We start from the raw sequence: 19,034 nt of genomic DNA on the forward strand, positions 1-19,034 counted from the left end.
CGTGAGCCAGGGAACCCCTCAGCTGCCGCCCCGGCCCTCTCCTTCCCGGCTCGCCTTCCCAGGGCCCCCCACTTGCTCTGGGAAGTCCTCGGCGAGGGTCCCGAGTACACAGTGCCCTCCCTGGGTCCTTTGCAGCTGGAGCCTCAGGGTGCAGGCACCCTTGCCGGCCTTTGACGCATTCGTGCTTAGGCCCCGGGCCCGCGCCTGCGAGGGGTGGCAGACCACAGACTCCCCAGTTCTGTGCACCCCGGAGATATACTTGGCTTCTCCCCATCCCAGCACCCGGACCTGGCCTGCGGCCTGCTTGGGCCACCAGAACGTGGCGGAAGCGAGGACAGAGCCAGCACCGCGCCGTGAGCTGCTGCTTCCTGTCCTCTGAGCGTGGCCGACGAGAGGCGGGTGGCGAGGGAGGGGCTTGCCTCGGGACCCCCGGCCTGCGTCGTCTTCTGCCTGAGGCTCCCGTATGACATGGCACTGCTACTTGTCTTTATTAAATTTTTTGGAATCTGTTCATCATGGACTTTTGTGTTAATTTTTATTTCTTTGATATCACATTAGATTTTATCTTCTTATTCTATGTGGTATATTTGTTGCCAAAATAAAATTTTAAAAGATTTTTCAATTGATTACTGTTTTGGCGACCCCCTTAAGTTTTGCACCTAAGGCCTATGCCTCGCTCACCTCGCCCCAGGCCTGGTCCTGTGCTCTTGGAACGGCCCCAGGGGCCAATTGAACAAGCCAGGGAAGGCCTGCTGGGAGCTGAGCGACACCTCCCCAGTCGCCCCCACCATCCCCAGCCAACCCCAGGAGCCCCCCCTGGCTGCAGACACGGAAGCGAGCCCAGCTGAGACCAGATGAACCACCCGGCCGAGCGCAACCTAATACGCCAGCTCACAGTATGAGCTGTCCTTTTAAGTCTCTAAGTCGTGGAGTAGTCTTGTTATGCAGCAACGGCTGACTGATACAAAAGATCACTCAGCAAGTATCTCCTACATGAGCCCAAGAGGTGAATGGCCTCTGAGAATGGCCACGGCAGGCAGGGGAGGTCAGGCAAAGGGGTCATTCAAGCTCAGCAGCACCAGACACATGCCTGGGCCTGGTTCTGCCCGAGGTCCCACCCCCTCCACCACCCCTGGACCCTCCGCGTGCCCCGTGGGGGCTGGATGGACAGAAGACTCAGGAGGCCCAACGGCAGCATGCCTTTCTTCTGACCTCAACTCTGGTGTCCCTTCTAAAATGGCCCCCGCCCCTCCCCAGGGAACGGAGGGATGGGTGTGGTCCACAGTGAGGGGCTGCAGTAGACCCCACTCACCCCAGAACCTCGGGTGGGGGGCTAGGAAGGTGGGGGGCTGGAGTGTGCAGAGGATAAAATGGCAGGAGAAAGGTCGCGGAGTCCTTTGCTTTGGGGGCCAGTCTCCAGGGTAGGGTGGGCTCCGCTGACATGCAGGGCCTGGGGTCCCGCCTCTGCCCGGCAGTCAGCGCCCCCAGCAGAGCTGGGTCTGGGTAAAGTGCGGGTGGGAGGCGCACCCGGCGCCCGGAGCCACCCAGCCACCCCAGCGATGGGCGCGGGGGCCACGTGGGCTGGACTCTCGGGTGGAGGGCGTACCCCCACGGGATCCGCCCTAAGGGGCAGGGGCACCACGCGGCAGCTTCTGGGGTCTTGGAGTGGGCGAGGCGGAGCAACCGGGGACACAAAGCATCGCAGCTGCTGAGCGCGAGGTCGGCTGACTGGCTCTGCCTGGGGGGTCCAGGTTCGTGGAGGCGTGGCCGAGGTGGCCTGTCCTTCAGTTTTCTCATCTCAGGAGCCTCCTCTCCCCAGGGGCAGGGTTAGGGTTAGGGACCTGCTGAGGAAGCGGAGGCAAGGGCAACAGTTACCCCAGCAGCGCTAGGACCCCAGACCGCAAGCCGGGGGGCAGGGAGCCTTCAGTGGGCACCGGGGGCCCAGGAAGAGCCTCGACTTCTCCCTCACTCCAGGGGCTTCAGCATCCCATCTCCATGACAACAGCTTCTCCAACAGGGCATGTGATTTCCAAGGCCAGAACCTCGGCCGGCGCACAGGCAATGAGGTGGGGGCAGAACGGGGGGTGGGTGAGCAATGGAGGGAGAGGGCCACGGCAGCCCACCCGCCTTGGGGTGCAGGCACGCGCTGGGCTGGGTTTCTCAGGGCGGCTGCTGGGCTGGGGCAGAATTCTCAGGCTCTGGGAGCAGGGGCTGCGGACACGGGGGGCGGGAGGGCCTGGGGCGGGGGTGGGCGCAGTAGAGAGAGAAGGGGGCCCATCTAGAAGGAGGCAGAAGGGACTGGCCCATCCCTTGCCCCCTCCCCAACTCCTGCTGGTGCCTCTCTCACCCGGGGGCCGGGGTGAGTGCCGGGGCTGGTCCCACGTGCCAGCTCTGCGCCTGAGCAGCAGGGGAGAGGCCACAGGGTGCATGGTGCCTCTGAGCAGAGCGCCCGGAGCCGCTTCCCGCCGACGGCAGGGCGTCAGCCGAGAGCCCGACTCTCCCCAGCTCCTCTCCTGCACCCCGAGGAGACTCGGGCCGTCCCCAGCCTGGCACTTCTGCCAAGCCGCAGCGCCACCCGCCACCGTGCACTGACGTCACCCGGGCTCCAGAGAGGGCCGGGCGTCCTCCCCCGTGGCAGCTGGGCCGGGGCTTCTTGCCCCGGGGTGCCCTGCTGCCCTCGTGGCCGCCCTTGCTCATCTCCCAGCACCTCACCTGGCCTGGCCAGCTCCTCTCAACAGTCTCAGTGCCCCAAGTCCACCCTGGGTCCCGCCGCCCAACCCCCGCCAGCCCCCTGCTTCCAAATCCAGGGGTACAGCTCCGCCCTTCCGCCCACGGACCCTCAGCCCATGCTCCTCGCATCAAGGGCCTCTCAGCCGAGGCTGGTGGGTGCCCTGCTGCCCGGGCTACCCCCGGCCCCCGCCCCTGGCAGGCGAAGCTCCCAAGGCCCAGCTATAATCCTGCCCTCTCCCCCAGCTCCCGGGAGCACCCGCAGGGCCAGGCTGTGTCTGACGTGGCCTCAGGGAGCCGCTGTGCCCAGGAGCTGGAGAAGGACAGCCTGCTCTGCTGTGCCCCGTGGATGCCACCCTCCGGCACAGGTGCAGCCACAGGTGCCCCGTGCTGTGGGGTGAAGGGCTGTGCTGGGGCACAGGAAAGAACCAGGCAGAGGAAGCGGCAGGCAGGAGAGAGGCTGGGAGGCCGGGGGCACAGCGAGCCAACTGCCTGGCAGCTGCTGGAAAGAGGCAGAAACGGGGAGGCAGCCACCGGCCGTGCAGGGGCTGTGCGCAGTCAGGGCGCAGGGGCCGCCGCAGAGAGGGGGCCAGGGGGTCTCTGCGGCCTTCCCCAGGTGTCGTCCCACCGCCTCCGCCCTCTGGCTGGTCCCGCGGAACCCTCCGCCCTGCACCCGGCTCTGCCCGCCCCGGCGCCCTGGGCTCCACGCAGCCCGGCACCCGGAGCCGCGGGAACCACGGGCGGGCTCGGCGCGCACAGCCTACCCGCAGCTCGCACGGCGCCTCCGCGAGCCGCACAGGGCGCCGAAGACAGGCTGGCGGGTGCCGGTAGTAGCACCAGGCCAGGCCGGCTCCGGGCAGCAGCGGCAGCAGGAAGCTGAGGAGCACGGCGGGCAGGAAGGCGTCGCGCTCTGCGGGGCACGGGGCACTGAGTCCCGGCTGGGGCGCCGCCCCGCCCGCCTGCCCCGCGCGCACCTGCCCCGCCCCGCGCACCTGCAGGCTGCACGGGGCCGCTGTCCACGCTGCCGCCGGGGCCCGGCTGCTCGCAGGAGGGCGGCGCCCAGCCCGGGCGGCAGTGGCAGTGGTGGTTACTATTGCAGACCTGCAGCCAAAACGAGGGCAGGGGCTCGCGTGCCATCAGGCACCCCAGGCCACCCCTCGAGCCCGCGGGCCGCTCACCCCGTGGCCGTGGCACGCGGACAGGCAGCGCTCCAGCTCCGGGGAGGTGGCGTTCTGGCAGCGCCCGTCCTGGCACACCTGTGGGCGCGGAGGCACCGGGCGTGAGGGGCGAGGACTCCCAGGCACGGAGGGCTCAGGCCGCAGGGCTCACCATGCCGGGTCCGCACTGGGTGCCGGTCTCCACCAGGCCCAGGCCCGGCAGGTCCAGCGGGGCGCCAGGGAGCGCCACAGCTCCTGTGCAGGTGATCTTGCGGCCACCCAGGTGGACCGTGGAGTCCACCCGCGCTGCGTGGGGGGCGCGCGGGCTCCGCTCCCCGCCCTGGCACTGCAGCTTCCCGCACCGCGCATCTCTGGGGACGGGGTGGAGGGAGGTCAAAGGGCGTGCAGCGCCCCGTCCCCAGGCCCCCTTCTGCTCCCTCCTTCCAGCCCTACCTCTGTACTCGGGGCGCGGCGTGGCCCTCACTGTCCCCGCCACCGTCCTCGTGGGCGTCTCCCGCGGAGTTCACGATCTGGAAACAGGTCTCCGGCGCCGGGTGTGAGCCTGGGGACGGCGGGCGGGGCTGGCATCAGCACAGCGGGGACCATGCATCCGGGCCTCGGTTTCCCGGCGCGCGAGGAGGGAGGTTTCCGGAAAGGGGGCTGCGAGAGCGCGCGCGCCGTCTCACCCGGCCCCCAGAGCTGCTGGCACTGCTGCTCGAGCGTGGGACACGCGCCATCCCGGCAGTAGCCGCGGCCCCCGGCGCAGGGCGAGCCGTCCAGCACGTACACGTCGGGGGGACAGAGGGCGGAGGCGCCCGTGCAGAACTCGGGGAGGTCGCAGTCTCCTGCCGCAAGGCGGCACAGCACACCTGCCGGCCTCAGCTGCGCGGTGGCCCGGCCCGGGAGGGCGGCGGGGGGGAGGCAGAGGCGTCAGACGCCCGCGCCGGCGGCGCGGCTCAGAGGCGGGTGTGGGGGGAAGGGGGACCGGGCCGAGAAGCCACACACCCAGCTGCTGCCCGAGGGCCCCGCGGGCCCACGCGCACGGAGAACCCGCACCCCGCAGCGGGACGAGAGGAGCGGGAGCCAGCAGCACCCGTCACACACCCTCGGCCTCACCCCAGAGCTTCCCAAGCCCTCACCAGGCAGAGCGCGCAGCAGTCCCCGCGCGCGCACTGGGCCCCCGCGCGCAGCGAGCAGTTGTGGGCCAGGCAGCAGGGGTCCAAGCACTCCTGGGGTCGGAAAGGAGAGGGGGACGGGATCAGGACGCGGGGCGGGGCGCGGTGTGGGCCCCCGGGCCCGGGCCGGGCCCTCTGACCTGGCTGTCGCCGCAGTCGCACTCCTCGCCCGCCTCCACGAAGCCGTTCCCGCAGCGCGGCCGCCGCACCGCGAGCCCGGGCTCGGGGGCGTTGGAGAGGCACGCGCCGCCCCCTTTGCGGAAGAAGGCGCGCAGCTGGCGGCGGCTGCAGGCGCTGAACACGCGCGGGAACGGGTGCCTGCGGGCGGCGCGGGGGCGTCGGGGGCGCGGGGACCGCCGCCGCCCGCTCGCCCCGCCCCGGGGCCCGGCCACCCTCCCTGAGGCGGCGCGCAGAGAGCGGCAGTGACCGGCGCAAAGGCCAGGCGAGCCCGGGCGGGTGCTGAGCCCCGGGGGGCGCGAGGGCGCCGGGTCGCCCGGGGAGTGGCCGCATTTCAAGGGTCCGCCTGGCAGGACCCAAGCCGCACCCGCAGCCGAGGGCATTTGACAGGAAAGGAAACTGAGGGAGGTCCCTGTCGCCTCCAGGAGAACGCAGCCGAGGACCGGCCACCTCCCGCAGCTCTGCGCGCCCCGCGCCCGCACCCCGTGGCCGCCGCCATGACGCAGCCGCCCTGCTCCGTGGGGACCTCCACGCAGCAGCCGTCGGGGTCGTGGCTCAGGCCCAGGCTGTGGCCGATCTCGTGGGCCATGGTGGCTGCGGCGCCCACCGCGAGGTCCGCGTGGTCCTGGGGGCGGGGCGGGGCGGTCACCGCAGGCCCCTCGCCAGCGCCTCTCCCCCCGCCCGCGCGCGCTCACCGAGCTCACGCCGCCCGAGCTCTCCGCGCTGCACATGCCCTCGACGGGCGCCAGGCCCACGGTGGCGCCCTGGAAGACGCGGCCCCTGCGGGCAGAGCGCGGCGTGAGCGGCGGGCGGCCCCCGCGCCCCGGGCCCGCGTGAGGCCCCGGCACCCACGAGGCCCCGGGCACCCACGTGAGCAGCTGCGCCGAGTCGTGCGGCCGCCGCGCCCACAGCCCGCGGCGCCACTGCAGGAAGGCCCGCAGCGTGGCGTTGGCGTCGGCGCTGACGCGGCTGTGGTCCCGCGCCGTCCACACCTCCAGGCCGCTCAGGGCCACCTGGATGCCCAGCGTCCGCAGGAGCTGCGGCGGGAAGGGGCGCGCGCTCCTGCCTCTCCTCCCGGCGCCGCTCCGCTCTCCCCTCTCCCCGCGCGGCGGCGGTCGTCCCAACCTGGTCCACGTAGTTGGCGACGTCCAGGAGCCGCTGCTTGGTGTGGCTGAAGTTCCGGTGCTGGGTCAGGAACTGGGGGCAGGGCGGCGCGTGAGGGCAAAGGCCACCCTGACTGCGCAGGGTTGAAGCGGGAGCTTTTATGCTGGCTGTATGTTAGCAGCGAGGGTCTCGCCGGCAGAAAGAGGGAAGGGGGGCGGCCTAGGAGCAAGGGGAGCCTGGGGGGGGGGGTGAGTTGAGGGGGCGAGCTGGGGGGTGAGATGGAAGGGGGTAAGCTGGGGGGGCGAGCTGGGAGGGGGAGAGCTGGGAGCAAGGGGAGCTGGGGGGGGTGAGCTGAGGGGGCGAGCTGGGGGGGTGAGCTGGAAGGGGGTAACCTGGGGGGGCGAGCTGGGAGGGGGAGAGCTGGGAGCAAGGGGAGCTGGGGGGGTGAGCTGAGGGGGCAAGCTGGGGGGGTGAGCTGGAAGGGGGTAAGCTGGGGGGGACGAGGTGGGAGGGGGAGAGCTGGGAGGGGGCGAGCTGGGGGGGACGAGCTGGGGGGGGACGAGCTGGGAGGGGGCGAGCTGGGGGGAGCGAGCTGGGGGTCAGCCACATCGTGGTGGGGGATGGGAGGCGGCCCACCCCCCGCCCAGCCAGGTACTCCCTCACCAGGGCGTGGTCGGCCACTAAGTACAGCTCCAGGTACCGCGGGCTCCCGGGGGCCTCTCGCCGCTCCTGGGGGGGGCAGTGAGGACCGTGAGGGGGTGGGCTGCTGGGCTGGAGCCCTGGCCACCGCCCCCACCAAGGTCACTTTCAGAATTTGCTAGAACCTTTTATGTCGGGACTGGGCGCCCGCCTCGGCTGCCTCCCCACCCTGTCTGCTTCCCTTACCCTGCTGGGGGGGACACGAGGACAGCCGGCCGTGCCCCCTGGCCCCCCCGGCTCCCTCTGGCCACAGGCCCTTTTCCTGCCGAGCAGCTGCTCCATCCGGAAGAGCCTGTGGGTGGAGGCGGTGGCTCGGGGTGCCGGGGGGTGGAGGTAGTAGCTGGCGTCGTCGCCCAGCACGATCAGGCCCCTGGGTGCAGAGGGCGGAGGCGCTGAGGGGTCCCTTCCCCCGCCCCCGCGCCCCCCCCCCCGGGGCTCCTCACCTGAGCCCAGCGCAGGTGCTGAGGGCGATCCAGGAGCCAGGGAAGCCCCGCACGCGCCCGTGGTAGTGGCAGTGGTCCTGCGGGAGGCGTCATCCAGTCACCAAGGCTGCGGGGACAGGGGGGCCCTGGGGGCGGCGCCAGCCTCTCCTGAGGGCGGAGGAGGGGGCCGGGGTGCGAGGACGGCTCCTCTGGGGTGCAGCCCCCAGCCCCCCACCCTGCCCTCCAGCTCCTGGGGTCTCACCGCGGCCTTGGGGACCAGCTCCACCGACTGCCCGTCGGGGCTGTAGAGCGTTTCTGTGTATCCCGGGGCCAGCAGCCTGCTGGGAGGGGAGAGGAGTCCCTCACCCGGCCCCCTCCTCCAGGATGCCCTCCAGCCTTCCTCCCCAACTGCTAGCTGCGGGGCGCGATGAGGGAGTGATGAGAAGCAGCCCTCAGAAGAGGGTGAGACCTTGACCTTAGGAGAAAGGCGAAGGGCAGCGGGGAGACCTGGTGAGGGCCTGGGGGGTACGCAGGGCCCAGGGAGGAGCAGGGACAGGGAAGCGCGTGTGTGCCCTGGGGGCGCTCAGCAGGTGGCTGGGTCCCCAGGTCAAGGACATGGGGGGGGGTACGACGTGGAGTCAAGGAAGTGGGGGTGTTTCTGAGCCACCCTGCCTGCTGCGGCCCCTCTGGGCATCTGGTCAACCTCCCCCCACCGTCCTGCCAGGGTCTTCCCCTCTGCCTGCAGCGCCGCCCCCCGGCGCCCTCCCCACCTGCCCTGCTACCCGAGCAGGGGCCTCGCCCCACCTCACCAGGCGCCTCGGGCCGTCTCCCCGGGGTGGACTAGCCAGGAGTGAGTCTCTCCCCTTAAAAAATCCACCCGACCTCGCAGAGACCTGGGCGCCCGCCTCCCCGCTTCTCCCCGCTCCCGCCCAAGCACGCAGCCCTGGGAGTGGTGACGTGGTCACCGCGTCGTGGTGGGGGGCCTGGACCCCAGGGAAGCTAAGCTTAGCGTGGGAGCAGGTCCGCCGAGCCCAGGAGGTGGGCAGCGCAGCGGGTTGGTAGCACCGGCGGCGGCTGAAGACCCCCGCCCCTCCCGGGCTGCGCGGTGCACCCCCACCTGCCCGCCCACAGCGCCGGCGGGGCTCTGGCCGCTCCTGGCGCCGCGCCTTGGGCTCCAGCCCAGCGGGTGGCACCTGAGCCCCTGGGAGCAGGCCCTCCTGTGACCCCCCAAACTCATCTCGCCGCGCTGCGCCCTGACCCTGCGCCTGGCAGCCGCCGCGCCCTCGTCCCTGCCCCCGAGGGCTGCCGCTGGCTCCACCTTGGATTCGCTCTGACTCCGCGCACCCTGTGGGGGCCGGCCAGGCGGGAGCCCCCCTCGGGCTGGGCCCCTGGTGCTGGCAGGGCTCCTGGGGTGGGCTCCTCCCGGGGGGCCTGGCCTAGCCCCAGCAGCCCACCGCGCCTCAGAAGCCAGCCCGAGGGAAGCGGACTTGGCCCAGTGGTTAGGGCGTCCGCCTACCACATGGGGGGTCCGCGGTTCAAACCCCGGGCCTCCTTGACCCACGTGCAGCTGGCCCATGCGCAGTGCTGATGCGCGCAAGGAGTGCCGTGCCACGCAGGGGTGTCCCCCACGTAGGGGAGGCCCCCGCGCAAGGAGCGCACCCCTTAAGAAGAGCCGCCCAGCGCGAAAGGAAGTGCAGCCTGCCTGGGAATGGCGCCGCACACATGGAGAGCTGACACAACAAGATGAGGCAACACAAAGAAACACAGTTTCCCGGTGCCGCTGACAACAACAGAAGCGGACAAAGAAGCAGCAGCGAACAGACAACTGGGGGGCGGGGGGTAAGGGGAGAAAAATAAATCTTAAAAAAAAAAGAAAAAGAAGCCAGCCGAGCCTGCGTGGCCCTCCCTGCCACCCGCCCCCAGCCCCACGGCGCATGTCCGTTCCCGCCCCCCAGCACCGCGCCGAGAGGCTTGTCCCCGCGCCAGCCCGGCACTCACTGGTTCTTCTCCAGCTCGAGCAGCAGGTCCTGGCCCTCGGCCTCCAGGGCCACCAGCCCCACGTCCGGCTTCCAGGCCTGGCGAGGAGAGGGGGCTGAGGCGGTGGGTGGCAGGCCCCGGCCGCAGGGGAGGGAGCCCTGGCAGAGCACTGGGGGGCGGGGCCCCGTGTCATGGCGGGTGTGGGTGGGCACGGGCGGGCGTGGGGGGAGGTCAGCAGACAGGGATGTCCTGGCAGGTGGCTCGACAGCTGCTGCATCCCCCCTGGACAGCAGCCGCCCTGCCCGAGGTCCTCGCGCCCTCCTCCTCCAGCTGGCAGGGCAGCGGGTCCTGAGGACACCGGGCGGGGGCACTGCATGGCCGTGGCATCGGGGCTTGTTCCTCCATCGTGCTGCCCAGCGGGGTTCAGCCTTTCCCCCCTCAATTCGGGCAGCGCCCACCCCCTCTGGAAGTCCTCCCTGGCTCCTGGGGGGCCCCGTCCACACCTGCTCTGCGGAGCCACAGGCAAAGGGCCCCTTCCTGGCCGAGGGAAACACCGGCCTCCTGTGCGCGATGTCGGGGGCCCTCGGCCCCCCCGCCGGCCTCCGCCTCCTCCGCCCCTCGCGGATGCGCCATCTGCAGCCCCTTCCCCCAGTGCTCAGCCCAGCTGAGGCCGGGGGCCGGGGGCCGGGGGCCGCCGTTTCTCTGGAATCTTTGTCCCACCCTTGCTGGCCCTCCCCTTTTGTCCCAAAATGCACTGCTCTGGAGCCCCAGCCAAGGGGGCTGAGCCTTGGGGGGTCCCCGCTCTGCACGTGGGGAGCAGACAGCCCCGCCTCCCAGCCACGGGCCCCACAGGCGTCCAGCGTGAGCTCACGCGGCTGGAATGCACGCGAGGCCGCCCCGCCCCCTCCTCGCTGGCCCCTCGCGGCCCCCGTGACCGTGCCGCCCCCCACAGACCCTGCCCGTCCTCAAGGGATTGCTTCGGCCTCGCGGCAGCCCCCTGCCTCATCCTGTCCGCTTTCCTTCCCTGGGCAGGCTGGCTGGGGGAGGGGCCGCTTAAGTGGGGGCAGCAGAGCCCCTCTGGGGTCCCCTCCTGGTCACAGCTGGGGCTCACGGCTGGGAGGGGCCCCCGTCGGCCTGCTCCATGGTGCGCCCAGACGTGCCCTGCCCAGCCATGACCAGGACAAGGATTCCAAAGCTTGGCCAGGGGCCCCCCTGACCCCTTGCAGGGCGGCCCCCACGGCTGGGGAGCCCACTGAGGGCCCGGGGCGGGGACCTCCCAGCCTTGGTGGCAGCTCTCTCCTGCTCCTTCTCGTGGGACTCGGACAGAGGGCTGACCTCTCTCCCGGAGGACAAAGGGACTCCCTGGGCCTGGACGCTGGCCAGTGGCTGGGGTCTCTCGGGCCTCAGCAGGTCCCAGGCGTCCAGGCCGAGCTGCGTGTCTGGGCAGCCGCCCACCCTCTCTGGGCTGCAGCGCGCCCCGTGCAGGGCTGCGGTGGGTGCAGACGAGCCGGCCGCGCAGCAAGTGTGTGAGGGGCGGTGCCGGGCAGGGCGCCCTGGAGACGCGGAGCTGGGGCGGCCGCACGGGCGGTCCAGGGGGGCAGCCGCTGAGCGGGAGGAGGATCCGCCTGAGCCGTGGGGCGCGGTTCGGGGGGCCGAGGCGTCCCGGTCACGTAGTCTGCTGGAGTTCTCTGGGTAATTTCTTAAAGACACCCTGGAAGCTTCCGGCCTCACAGTGCCGGGACCCACCTCTGCCTCCTGGGGTGGGGGCTGCCCAGCCAATTCTGGGGGGGAGGGGGAGCCCGGAAATGACTTCCATGTGTGCAGGCCGACGTCACGGCGCTGCCTCCCAGCCCGACCCTGCCAGGAGCGCAGGGAAGTGACCCGGTGCTCCCGGGGACCCACCCAACGGTCACCCAGGAGGGGGAGGGGGCGGGGAGACCCAGGGCCCCTGCAGAGGAAGGGCCGATGGACACTGACCGGCTCCTCCGGGGTGGCCACAGGCCGGGGTCGTCCATCCAGGACCCAGCGGGGGGTGACGGGCTCTCCAGGAGGGCGAGGGGGACCTGGGGACACGGCGAGTCGCAGAGGGACGGCTTGAGGACGTGCGAGGGGCAGGCTCCGGCCTCGGTGGAGAAACGCGGGCACCAGGCCAGCCGGGGACCGGGCCCAGCGGGGAGGCGGCAGAGGAGGGAGCCGGGCCTGGGGAGGGCACGCCTGCGCCCCACTGCCCCTGGCCGACACCCCCGGGCCCGCTCCCCCGCCCGGAAGCCCCTGCTCTGGTCGGCAGAACTCCTGGGGCCACAGCTGCACCTCCGCCGCGAGAGGAGCCTGGACTCTCCGGGAGAGCCCCCCGCCCGCCGCGGCCCCCTGGCCAGCGGGGGTCAGGCTGGAAGGCCCGGCTGCTCTTCCCCCTGCACCTCCTCCGCCAGACCTGGACTAGCGCTCCGGGAGCCGCCGCTCCCGGGAAGCCCTCCTTGGTTGGATGAGCGTGTTGCCCTCGGCCCACAGCCCCGGGACAGAAGTCCAAGGGGCAGGTCTAAGGGTTGAGAGCGAAGGGTGTAGCGCTGTCCCCACACAGCCCTGCGTGCCCCCCCCCCCCCCACACGCACCGTGGCACCTGGGGGGGCAGAGAGGGAGCCGTGCTGAGGAGGAGGCCGCGCCTGGAAACAGGCAGCAGGGCGGGGTTGGGGCGCCCCCAGGCTCGGAGCGCGGAGCCGCGGGTCCACCCTGGGGGCAGGAGCGCTGCGGGGCCCCGCCCCCTCGGCCAGGGTGCACCTCCCCCGGCTGGCGCCGCGGTCCCTGGGGCGCTGCCGCCCGGGGTGCGCCCGCGGCCCCCGCCCCTGCGCCTGCTGGCACCCCTTGCTCGGGCGGGGCTCCCGCCGCTGGCCCCCGCGGCCCCTGCCGGGCGCTGGACGCACGTGCACTTGGCGCGGCCTCGCTGCGGGCGCCGCTCCACGGGCGGCTTGGCGCGGGCGCGCTGGGCGGGGCGCGGGGCTCTGGGCCCCCAAACAAGGCGGCGAGAGCGGCGCGGCGGGCGGGGCGGGGCGCAGCGCGGGTGGGGGCCCCCGGGGGCCGCGCCGGGAGGGCCCGGGGGTGCTCGGAGTCCCCACGCCTGGCCCTGCCCTGCCCTGCCCCTGCCCCTACCCTGCCCTGCCCCTGCCCCTACCCTCGCCCCTGCCCTGCTCTGCCCTGCCCCTACCCTCGCCCCTGCCCTGCTCTGCCCTGCCCCTACCCTCGCCCCTGCCCTGCCCCTGCCCCTACCCTCGCCCCTGCCCTGCCCTGCCCCTGCCCCTACCCTCGCCCCTGCCCTGCTCTGCCCTGCCCCTACCCTCGCCCCTGCCCTGCCCTGCCCCTGCCCCTACCCTCGCCCCTGCCCTGCCCTGCCCCTACCCTCGCCCCTGCCCTGCCCTGCCCCTGCCCCTACCCTCGCCCCTGCCCTGCCCTGCCCTGCCCGCTCTGGGCGAGCCGCCCCCTCCGCGCCCCCCGGCGCCCTCGGTCTCACCTGGCGGCGCCCGCGCCCCTCGCGCCGGCAGCAGCAGCAGCAGCAGCAGCGCCGGCCACCCCCGCGCTCCCCGGGACCCCCGGCCCATGACTGCGCGCCCGGCCTCGGGGCGCGGCTCCGGGCGGGACCCCGCGCTCCGCCCCGGCTGGCGCGCCGCCGCCCCCCGCCCCGCGGCCGGCCCAGCCCTCCCGCCGCGCCCACGGCCGCTCGGGGCGCGAGCCTGCGGGGCGGCCCAGCCCGGCGCCCGGGACAGCCTGGCGGCGAGCGCTGTCGAAGGGCCGGGCCGGGCGGGCGTCACGGCCCGCGCGTCCCGGGACCCTCGCACGTCGCGGGGAGGCCGGGGACGGGCATCGGCAGGACGGAGGCCCGGGGCGCCGGCCACTGCCCCCCTTGCCCCCGGTTCTGCCAGGCGCGCCGCGGCGAGAGGTCCCCTGCCTGGGCCCCGCCGCCGGCCCCGCGGCCCGAGGCTGGCGCGGGGCGTGCGGGAGCGAGGGGGCCGCGGCCGGGAGCTTCCGAGCTGGGAGCGGGGTGTGCGGCACACAGCCCTGCACGTGGGGCCCGCTCGGCCTCGGCGACGGCCGCTCCGTGTTGAAAGCTTTGCTCCGTAGCAGCTCCGGCTTTGCGGGGCGCAGGCAGCGGGGGCGTCTTGGCAAATCGGCGGTTTACGAGCAGAGCAGCTGGGAGTAGCAAGGGGAGCCCGCGTTGGCAGGCGCAGAGAGCAGCAGGCAGGAGCTGTGCAGGGAGAGTCTAAGCCTCGCCCCCAGGGAAGCCGCTGTTGCGCCTTCTCTACAGCTTTTCGATCATGTTTTATGTTTGTCCAGGATGGCACAGGCGCATTTTCCTGATTCATACTTTTCGGAACCTTGGTTTATTTTTCACTACCTTGGAGAGCCTTTCTATCAGTGCATTTAGCTTCTTGATTTGTTATTTTAATTTGTTTATCTCTCCCCACCCCCTCGTTTGCACTTGCTGTGTTGTTGTCGTCCTTGTTTCTTTAGGAGACACTGGGACCTGCACCCTGGACCTCGGTGTGGGAGGAGGCGCCTGAGTGCTTGAGCCGCCTGGGCTCCCTGCTGCGCTGTCTCTGTCGCTCTGTTTTTCTTCTTGTGTTTCTCGTTGCAGCATCTGGTTGTGTCAGCTTGCCGTGCCTGCCCGTCACACCAGCTCGCTGTCTTCTTTTGGAGGCGCCAGGACTTCCCGTGTGGTGGGGGGAGCTCAGTCACTTGCGCCACATCCCCTTCCCCACCTTGATTATTTTTTAACTTTATTTCTAATTTTAAAAAGTAAAATAGCAGAAAAGGCAGCTCAACGAGTTACGGAAGCATTACTCCTAAAAAGTTCTGTCCAGGCACTTTCCTCTCATTTACCTCCAGTTGCTGACTCTCGTGTCTTGACTATTCCTGTAATTATTACTTTGGTTGTTTGTCGGTGTGACTAAGGTATCTGCTTCCCGCAGGCAAATTCACCAGGGTTGCGTGAACACTTAGATGGATTGTGAGGAACGGATGCGCCTGTGTGCCCCCACCGCGGTCAAGGCACATTTCCTCCACCCCAGAAGGTTCCCTGCGCCCCTTCCCAGGCTCTTCCGACCCAGCCCCAGGCAGGCGCCGACCTGCGTTCTGGCTCCAGGTAAGAGCTGCTGGTGCTGGAGCTTCACAAGCGGACGCAGGCAGCATGCCTGCTTCCTTACCTCCTTCTGGTATTTGTTTGGGTTTTTTAAAACAAGTAAATTTTATTGATACATATTAATAAAGCATACAGGCCATCCGAAGTGTGCAGTCAGTAGCATCTGGTATAATCACGTTCTTGTGCAGTCATCACTCCAGTCATTATTAGAGCATTTTCATTATTTCAGTAATAATAATAATAAACAAAAAAGAAACAAGAAAACTCTTCACCTCTCAATCTCTCTGTTTCCCCTGCTGTACATAGCTGCTATTTCTGGCTATTCTCGCACAATTATTTATTTGTTTGTTTATTTACTTAGCAGTTGAATTTAGATATATTCACATACCATACAATCTATCCAAAATGTATAATAAATGGCTTCTAGTATAATCACAATGTTGTGCATTCATCACCACAAAAATTTCAGGACAATTTCATTGCTCCGTAAAGAGAAACCCCACCCCCTTCCTCACTCCTTCCCTAGCCGGCCACGACCACGAATCTAATTCCAACTTTAGAAATGACGTACATTTACACTTTATAGAAATGGAATGATACAACATATAGCACTCTGTGTCCTGTTTCTTTCATTTAGCATCATGTTTTTGTCTGATATTAACGTTTTGTGGTATTAACATACATTTGCTCAGCTTCAAAGAAACACAATCATATGTGTGATTTTGCCCATGTTCCTATTTCACATGCAGCTTTACAGTTCCATGTTACATTTTTTAGCTTTCCTTTTAGTAACTTGCATGACTTTCTTCTTTCCATTTAACCCCCTTTCATACCCACATAATAATTGTACTGCTAGTTACAAACGGTATGTTGGGCTTTCACCTTTTCTAGTCATTTCCAAGATTAACACACACCCTTTTCACCAATTGTGCACAAGTTAACTCTCAGCTTTTCATTCTCTAAACTCGTTCTGTTTTCTGGTGACCCACTCAGGTAGTAACTCTGTGGGATTACAGGACACATTTAGTTCATAGTAGCACAATCTTACAGTGTTTGCCCTTGTGCCCGGCTTGCTTCACTCACTGCAACGTCCTCCAGGTTCATCCGTGTTGCCATTTGCTTCCCCACTTCATTTCTCCTTAGCACTGTGTGATATTCCATCACGTGCACATGCACAGTTTATCCACCCACCAGTTGATGGACACCTGGGCTGTTTCCACCTTTTGACAATTGTGAATAAAGCCGCTATGAGCATCGGTGTGCGGATATCTGTTCTTGCTTTCTGACGTGTTTGAGACCCATTCAAATTGCTTCATGTACCAGAAGTTTGTTTCTCTGCGTTGCTGAGCAGCGCTCCGTGACGGAAATGAACCGCGGGTTCTCCTTCTGCAGTTAGGCCTTGGGGTCTCTCCTAGTGCGGGGCTCTCGTACGACAGAGCTGCCCTGCACGTCTCCTTGGGGACGTGTGCTTTCATTGCTGACCTGTAAATACCTAGAAGGGGGATTGCGAGGTCAGACGGTCATAATTTTTAAAGAAACTCTCAAACATTTTCCATAACGAGTGTCGTTTTGTGCGACGGCTTGCTCGGTCGGTAGAGGTGGGGTCTGGCTGCGGACGAGGGGTCGGTCCAGCTCTGGACGAGGGGTCGGTCCCACCTGGGACGAAGGGTCGGTCCGGCAGCAGACGAGGGATCGGTCTCACAAGGGGTTGCGCGGTTCGGCTGACGGGGTCGCCCGGCGAAGCCGGCGACGAAGGGGTCGCCCGGAGAAGCAGGCGACGAAGGGGTCGCCTGGAGAAGCAGGCGACGAACTGGGGACAAGGGAGGCCAGGCCCTTGTCAGGGGCTCTCAGGACTGGAGGGCGCACGGCAGAAGAACTACCGTGGAGACAAGGTAAACACGCAAGTCCACTTTACTGAGGGAGAGGCAACAGTTTTATAGGGGCTGGGGAAGGCTGATTGGTCGAAGCCACGCCCTGTTCTGATTGGTTGCCGGCGAAAGGTCAGTGGGCGGTACTGGATGGGGGAGGGGTGGTGGTTAGGGATTGGCTGTCGCTGTTGCTGGGGGAAGGGGCAGGGTTTAGGGATTGGTGGCTGCTGTTGCTGGGGTGGAGGGCAGACTTGAGTTTCCCGCCCACGCCTGGCTGTTGCTGCTGTCGGGGGAAGGGAAAAGGGAGGGCTGGATTTTTCCGCCCACGCCTGGCTGTTGCTGCTGTCGGGGGAGGGGAAAAGGGCAGACTGGATTTCTCCGCCCACGCCTGGCTGTTGCTGCTGTCGGGGGAGGGGAAAAGGGCAGACTGGAATTTTCCGCCCTGCGCCTGCGCAGGGAGAAGGAAGAAGAAGGGTGCCGCCCCACAAGGCATCGGGTGGTGCCATCTGGGAGGAGGGGCGGCCGCGGAAGCATGGCTGCCGAGAAGGGGAGACCCGAGGGCACTCTGCGCCCATGCCGAGCTTCCTTCAGGGGTGGCGGTGGGCCCGACCAACCACCCTATTATGGGGGCAGTGGAATTAGGCCTACCGCGGCCGCTCCCCTGCCAGGCCAGCAAACCACACTTCAGCCCGAGGGGTGACCGCAGTTTTGCAGTCCCACCTGCAACGTGTGGGAACTCCACATCCTCCACGTGCCCGCCAACATTCAGTGTCGCCCGGCCTTGTCATTTTAGTTATTTTTCAGCTAAATGTAGCATCTCATTATTTTTTATGACTGAGTGCTGTGAGGTGTTCATAGAGTCCCCTTTTGGGCATACACAAGGTTTCCAATATTTTGCTCTTCCAAGCAGTGCTGCAGTGGATACTCTTCTTTGCAGGTATATCTGTGGAGTAATTTCCTAGAAGGAAGGGCAAAAGGTATGTGCATTTGTGATTTGGGTAGACACAAATTACCCTCCAATTGTACCAGTTTACAATTGCACTAGCAACGTATGAGCGTGCCTGTTTTCCCACCACCTTAACACAGTATTTTATTCAATTTTGTCACATTTGCTAATCTGAAAGGTGCAAGTGCAGTTTTAATGTGCATTTCTCTTACGAGTGGAACTGAATATTAGTTCAAAGCTTTTAAGAGCCATTTGTATTTCCTTTTCCATGAATTGTCTGTCCTATCTGCAGCCCATTTTTCTATTGAGTTGTTGGTCTTTTTCTCAACCATTTGAGGGAACTCTTTATATAAAAAGTACATGAACCCTTTGTCTGATGTATGACTTGCGACTGTATTTCCGGCGTGTGGAATCGTCCAGCTCGTTTCGTGTGTGGCTTGCTTTGCGCGTGTCCACTGCTGGGCAGGGTTCAGCTGTGTCATCACGCGTTTGGCTGATTCAGAGCTCTGAGGTGTTGCCAAAAGCTGCTGCTGCAGGTGGCCCGTCCCCGTGCCCACCACAGCCTCTCCCCGCCTGTCCTGCTTCTCCCCTGGCCCCCGGGCACCTTCACTCAGTTGCTCGTAAGTGAATTCCCGACTCGGGGACCCAGACCTGATGCAGGGGTGACAACAGTGTGCTGGACGGGGCAGCAGCGCCAGCGCCCCTGGGCCTTACGGGGCGCCCCGGAGCCAACAGGATAGAAGCCACCCACAGGGCCGAATCCCTGACCTCGCGCCCGAGAGCCGGGGCAGTTAGCCGGATGTCTCCTCTCATTCTGCAAGGACGGGGGGTGGCGTCGGGGTCCCCAGGACACCCCGGCTTCACCTTGAACCAGGAGCACAACTGGAGAGTCCAACAGAGAATGTGGGAAATCACGACCACTGCGTCCCAGGCAGGCAGGGGGACCGGGGCCGAGGAGAGCCAGCGGGGGGCCTAGAGGGCCCCCACCCCGCGTCTAACAGCCACTGTTCCCGCGGTCCCACGCGTCGCGGGAAACAGGCGCGGAGGCGAGGCCGGGGGACCAGCCTGAGAACTGGGCGCTCGAGCTGCGGGCCCCCAGCGGGGCCACCACGCTGGCTGGGGGGAGAGGAAAGCCGCCCGCAACGTGGGGCAGCTGGCGTGGGAGGCCTCCGCGCAGGAACCCCCGTGACGCGCGCCAGCGGCCGGCCCCGCGCCCTGCGAGCTCTGCGGTGCGTCTCGGTCGCTGCCCGGCCTGGCTGGCACCCACTCGGTGCTGCTGAAACGAGGGTGTGTGGTGCCCGAGAGCGAAGCCGACGCCCCAAGCCCAGGTGGACTTGGTCCCAGCGCGCAGAGGGACGTCCTGCCCAAATCTCGGAGCCCCCGTTGCCTCACATTTGAGACGCCGAGGAGGTGGGGCCGAGTCGAGGCAGGGGGAGCCTGAAAGCGACCCCGGGAGCCCTCGGTGAGGGTGAGTGCCTGCACGTCTTGGGGTGCCGCTCCCCGGGGGCGTCAGGCAGTGCCAGGAGCACGGCACGGCGGGGAGAGGCGAGCACCGGACCCCGTGTGCCGGGCGGCGGCCGCCAGCTGTGCCCGCGGCTCAGCCTGAGCGAGGCCCGGGGCGCCAGGGCAGGGTGGGGGTCCCGGGCACGGTCAG

At 67.5% G+C, this 19,034-nt stretch overlaps 2 protein-coding genes across 14 annotated transcripts in view; one reads left to right on the forward strand and one right to left on the reverse strand.

The window, feature by feature from the left end:
• Nucleotides 1-19,034, forward strand: part of ATRN (attractin) — a 301,223-nt gene that overhangs the window by 221,572 nt on the left and 60,617 nt on the right. The window lies entirely within an intron of this gene.
• Nucleotides 519-13,028, reverse strand: ADAM33 (ADAM metallopeptidase domain 33). Of its 13 annotated transcripts, XM_058287477.1 has the most exons (20): nt 12,941-13,028; nt 11,416-11,501; nt 9,460-9,536; nt 7,724-7,802; nt 7,483-7,559; nt 7,226-7,409; nt 7,004-7,069; nt 6,362-6,433; nt 6,107-6,273; nt 5,932-6,016; nt 5,719-5,861; nt 5,200-5,377; nt 5,024-5,113; nt 4,571-4,766; nt 4,338-4,446; nt 4,057-4,255; nt 3,906-3,983; nt 3,720-3,828; nt 3,492-3,637; nt 519-1,844 (listed from the first exon to the last, which is right to left on the reverse strand). In XM_058287477.1, the coding sequence occupies exons 1-20, from the start codon at nt 13,026-13,028 to the stop codon at nt 1,794-1,796; spliced, it is 2,280 nt and encodes a 759-aa protein (XP_058143460.1). In that variant the 3' UTR covers nt 519-1,793. The 13 variants fall into 13 exon arrangements, with proteins under 13 accessions (XP_058143460.1, XP_058143455.1, XP_058143449.1 ...); XM_058287472.2 differs by lacking the exon at nt 7,724-7,802 and having other exon boundaries at nt 1,659-1,844; nt 5,200-5,861; nt 7,483-7,588; XM_058287466.2 differs by having other exon boundaries at nt 1,659-1,844; nt 5,200-5,861; nt 6,107-6,433; nt 7,724-7,799.

Source organism: Dasypus novemcinctus, chromosome 24, assembly GCF_030445035.2.
Source record: "Dasypus novemcinctus isolate mDasNov1 chromosome 24, mDasNov1.1.hap2, whole genome shotgun sequence".
In the NCBI taxonomy this organism is placed as follows: domain Eukaryota; kingdom Metazoa; phylum Chordata; class Mammalia; order Cingulata; family Dasypodidae; genus Dasypus; species Dasypus novemcinctus.